The sequence below is a fragment of the Eublepharis macularius genome, chromosome 12 (genome assembly GCF_028583425.1).
Source record: "Eublepharis macularius isolate TG4126 chromosome 12, MPM_Emac_v1.0, whole genome shotgun sequence".
Classification (NCBI taxonomy): Eukaryota; Metazoa; Chordata; class Lepidosauria; order Squamata; family Eublepharidae; genus Eublepharis; species Eublepharis macularius.
In genome coordinates this window covers 68335781-68340079 of record NC_072801.1, presented here as the reverse complement: position 1 = coordinate 68340079, position 4299 = coordinate 68335781, and the positions used below count along the sequence as shown (strand labels likewise).

The 4299-nt window shown below is 40.0% G+C and overlaps 1 protein-coding gene across 1 annotated transcript; it reads right to left on the bottom strand.

The window, feature by feature from the left end:
- Positions 1–276: 276 nt before the first annotated feature.
- Positions 277–1203, bottom strand: LOC129339629 (olfactory receptor 2D3-like). The gene has a single exon (XM_054994210.1). The coding sequence runs from the start codon at positions 1201–1203 to the stop codon at positions 277–279; it is 927 nt and encodes a 308-aa protein (XP_054850185.1).
- Between the last annotated feature and the right edge of the window lie 3096 nt (positions 1204–4299).

Sequence of the window (4299 nt, the reverse complement as noted above, 5' to 3'; positions counted from 1 at the left end):
TATAAAAAAGAAGGAAGGGAGATAGTTTATGCTACTCCCATATCCTTGAAAGAAGGCTTGAATAAAAATATCACACTAATAAATTTTAAATACAGTCTGGTTAGTGGTCCTGGATGTTGTTGCTGTTAAATAGTGTTATTTTGAAATACATAGCACAGATGTTGAATCTTTATTGTAAACACAGAGTATTCAAGACCTTTATTCACAATATTCATATTTACAACTGGTGACCCTTTGGACCAACAATAACATTCAATTTTTCCTAGCAAAGTCCTATCAAGGTCTTTGAAGCAACTTCACCATCGCTTCATGGACATCTTTGTTTCGCAGAGTGTAAATTATAGGGTTTAGAAGGGGGGTGACTACGACATAAAACACCGCAATTTGCTTGTCAGTATCAGGAGATCTTCCTGACTGGGGTATAATGTAGGTAAAGGTGGTTCCCCCATAGAACATGATGACCACTGCTAAATGGGAGCCACATGTAGAGAAGGCCTTGCGCAATCCAGTGGCCGACTGCATTTGGAACACAGAAAACAAAATGAGCCCATAGGAGATCAAGATAACTGAAAAGGGTATGAGGATGACTGTCCCTGCAAATAGAAAATTGATGAATTCTGTAGTGTGGGTGTCATCACATGCTAGTTTCAAAACCATCGGTATCTCACAGATAAAGTGGTTGATGCAGCAGGGACGACAGAAGGGGTGGCTAAAGGTGATGATGACACATACTGCAGCAACAAAAAAACCACCTACCCAGGAGGCTGAAGCCAACTGTAACTGGCGCCATCTTCCCATGGCAGTGGTATAGATCAGGGGATGGCAGATGGCTAAGTAACGATCGTAGGCAATGACCCCCAGCAGAAATGCTTCAGCAGAACCCAGAGACAAAGCTGCATACATCTGTAATGCACAGCGGATTAAGGACAATCCTGCACGGCCCATTAGAAGATGAGCCAACATCTGGGGGATGGTGCTGGTGACGTAACAGATTTCCATGCTCGAGAGGTGTGTGAGGAAGAAATACATGGGAGTGTGGAGATGGGAGTCCTTCTGCACCAGCATGATGATCCCTAGGTTCCCCACAAGGGTAAAAGAATAGGTGAGGAGGATCAGTACAAAGAGTAAAATCTGTGTCCCACGGTCATTGGAGAGTCCCACCAAGATGAATTCAGCAGATGAAGTGAAGTTGTCAACTCCCATTCAGAACTTCTCCTGCAAAGACAAACTTCCCATTTTCAGCAATTAACACTTTTCCAGTGGATTTCAGATTATATTGTATCAGTGGTGCCAACTATTGCAGGTTTATTGAAGAAATATCCTGAGAAGAATTCGTGTGTGTACACTCTTCCTCTTAGACTGGAGGGTGTGTTTAGATGGAGAATATCTCGCAATGATTATTCTGAGCCATTAGCATAAGTAAAGAATGAATTATCAGCTTCCATAAGTGTGTGGCTACTTTCTCCAGCGGTTATTAACTTTTAGCAGCATCCTAATGGTACCCTGAGGCCAAAATCCTGATTCCGAAACACATCTATCTTAGAAATTGTGGGATAAGAATCAGGAGTAACAATAAGGTAGCAACCTTTGCAGATGAGAAGCTCTTTAGAGATTAGAAAATCCCTTGCTGACTGCAAAGTGCTAAAGCAAAGAAAAAGAGAGTGTCACGGTAACAGCAATCCAAAAGAAGAAGAAAATGCTGTGACTGTACTTGCTATGAAACAAATCAATTAAAATAAGCAAAAAATAAAATGTTTCCATTTGTATGTAATGTAAATTTATATATATCAACAATGATTTATCTTGCATTTTATGAAGGTCATTTCTCTAGTATCGCTGGCCTTTTAATTTCAATTTTTAATTTAATTTTCATTGGGCTCTTTAACTTACTGGTAATAAATTAATGACGCATGTAGAACAGCTCATGTGCCTAGAAGCAACCGGCTGCCGCGCCTTATATTTCTCAATAGGAACTGTGTGATATTGTATTTTGTAAGTATATATCCAGTATCCCTCAATTTGTTTTTAAATATTTATTATTTGAATAAATTGTTTTACATACATTTTAGCTATGTAACTGCCAGGTGAGGGAGGACTGACACAGAAAACTGTTTGCTAGTCATCCCATTGCACTTATTGTTAATATGATTATGAACCCTGAAGATTTTGTATGAAGCTCTTCTCGTTGCTCTGCTATGAATTCTGGATCATTTATGTATGAATTGTAACTTGGTTCCTGTATGGTATTTACTTGTACTTATTTCCTGACAAAGTTGGAAGGAACGGTCACTTCAAATGCTGGCACTAGCAATTTGTACAAATATGTTTACAATGAGCACTATTGTACTTTGAATATTTGTTGATTTAATGTGATATTGAGTCTGCCAGCTGAATTAAAGACCTGGTGTGCCTTTTTCTTTGTTTAAATTTACATTACATAAATACACATGGAAACATTTTAATTTTTGTTTATTGTTTATAGTAAGTACAATCACGGCGTTTTCTTCTTCTTTTGGTTGACTGCAAAGTGCTTTCTCTTCAACCAAACATTTTGAGACTTTGAAACCATAATGTACAAGAAGAGATTCATTGTTCTGAGTCCTCCGCATAAAATTGGACCACCTATCAGAACACACGTAAAAGCTCTTTTTAAATCCAATACCATGACCTGGCACCAAACATTAAAAACGTTTTCTGACAAAGTTCATATTTCAGGCAAACCGCATTTGATAGCGACAGTTTCATCCTGAAATTTACAAGAACGTTCATTAAGGTTTGAGTTGAACCTGCAAACTTGCAAAATTCTTCTTCATTCCTACAGAGAACACCAGAATCAGAGATCTCTCAGACATCTTGGCGCACACATGCACATCTGCAGGTATCTCCCAAGTACTTAGCAATCTGAAGCATTTTTTTTTTCTCCAGCTCAGTCTACAAGTGAAAATTAGAAATTAGGAGGGGCAGGGTTTCTGCTCTCTGCCTGAAATTTTGGAGAGAGTTCTAAGCTAGTTGAGTGAGGGGTGGGGGGCGGGGATGTGAGATCCAGAAATTTTTTTCCTTTGAAGAAACAGAGGGAAATGGTAACCAAACTGATTAGCTAATTCAACTAATTCTATTAATGACGCTAAACAAACGTATTAAAAGGGCATAGGATTTCTATCTAAATCCAACTTCCTCTGTGTATGGGCTCATGTGCATTCAAACTTAAAAAACAAAGGCGAAAAACTCCCACCTTCATCAGACACACGCAGGTTTTTCTTTCTCAAAATCACCCACTCCGAGGGGCTGTTCTCCCTCATAGGGGAGAACAGGGGATGAAATATGGACTCCAGAAAGCTCATCCTGTCCTGTACATGGGATCTTGCCTCCTACAGTGCAATCCTAAGAAGAGTTATTCCGGTCTAAGCCCATTGAAGCCAAGAGTAACTCTTAAAATTGCACTGCTAACGTACTTCGATTGAGAGTCGCCACCATATGCAGAAATGATCATCCACCAGAATGTCAAATGAGAATTAAAGCTACTTTTAAAGATGAACCCAGAATGAGTGCTATTACTGACCTCCAATTGTTCTATCTGTCGTCTGTGAGCCAGCTCATACATGAGCCAGGGGTATTCAGCTGTTACCCAAACGGAGGGTCTACTTGACATTCTTTGAACTGGAGATGCTTGGGACAGAAACGGGGATCACCTGCATATAAAGCAGCTGGTCTACCCTTGAGCCACTATCCCAACCCCTAGAAGGAAAATCTACACTCTTGCTGATGTGGGCCTCCTGATGAAGGCTGTCTTCGAGGTCTCTGAGCTTAAAAGGGTGGAACGCTATTTGGAGTGCATTGTCAGTCACTCATTTGCTTTTATTTCTTATAGCCACTGAGTAGGTTGAATGTCAGTATTTCAGTAAACTTAACAATAGCAATAACATTTGATTTATATGCTGCCCTTTAGGACAACATAAAACTGACTCAGAGCAGTTTACAAAGTATGCTATTACCTTGTGAGGTGGCTGGGGCTGGGCTGGGGCTGAGAGAGCTCTGGAAGAGCTGTGACTGACCCAAAGTCACCCAGCTGGCTTCAAGCAGAGGAGTGGGGAATCAAAATTAAAGAATACCACTGTTCCATCAGAGAGACATCAACACAGAACCAGCAGTTTACTATGGCCATTTCCACACACGTTGAATAATGCACTTTCAATGCACTTTAGCAGTCTTTTGAAAGTGGATTTTTTGTTCCACACATGGAAAAGCAGTTCCAAATGTTCACTAAAGAGTATTGAAAGTGGATTATCCAATGTGTGTGGA

Excerpts from the sequence above, each read along its gene's own strand:
- LOC129339629 (XM_054994210.1), bottom strand. The coding sequence starts at position 1,203 with ATGGGAGTTGACAACTTCACTTCATCTGCTGAATTCATCTTGGTGGGA.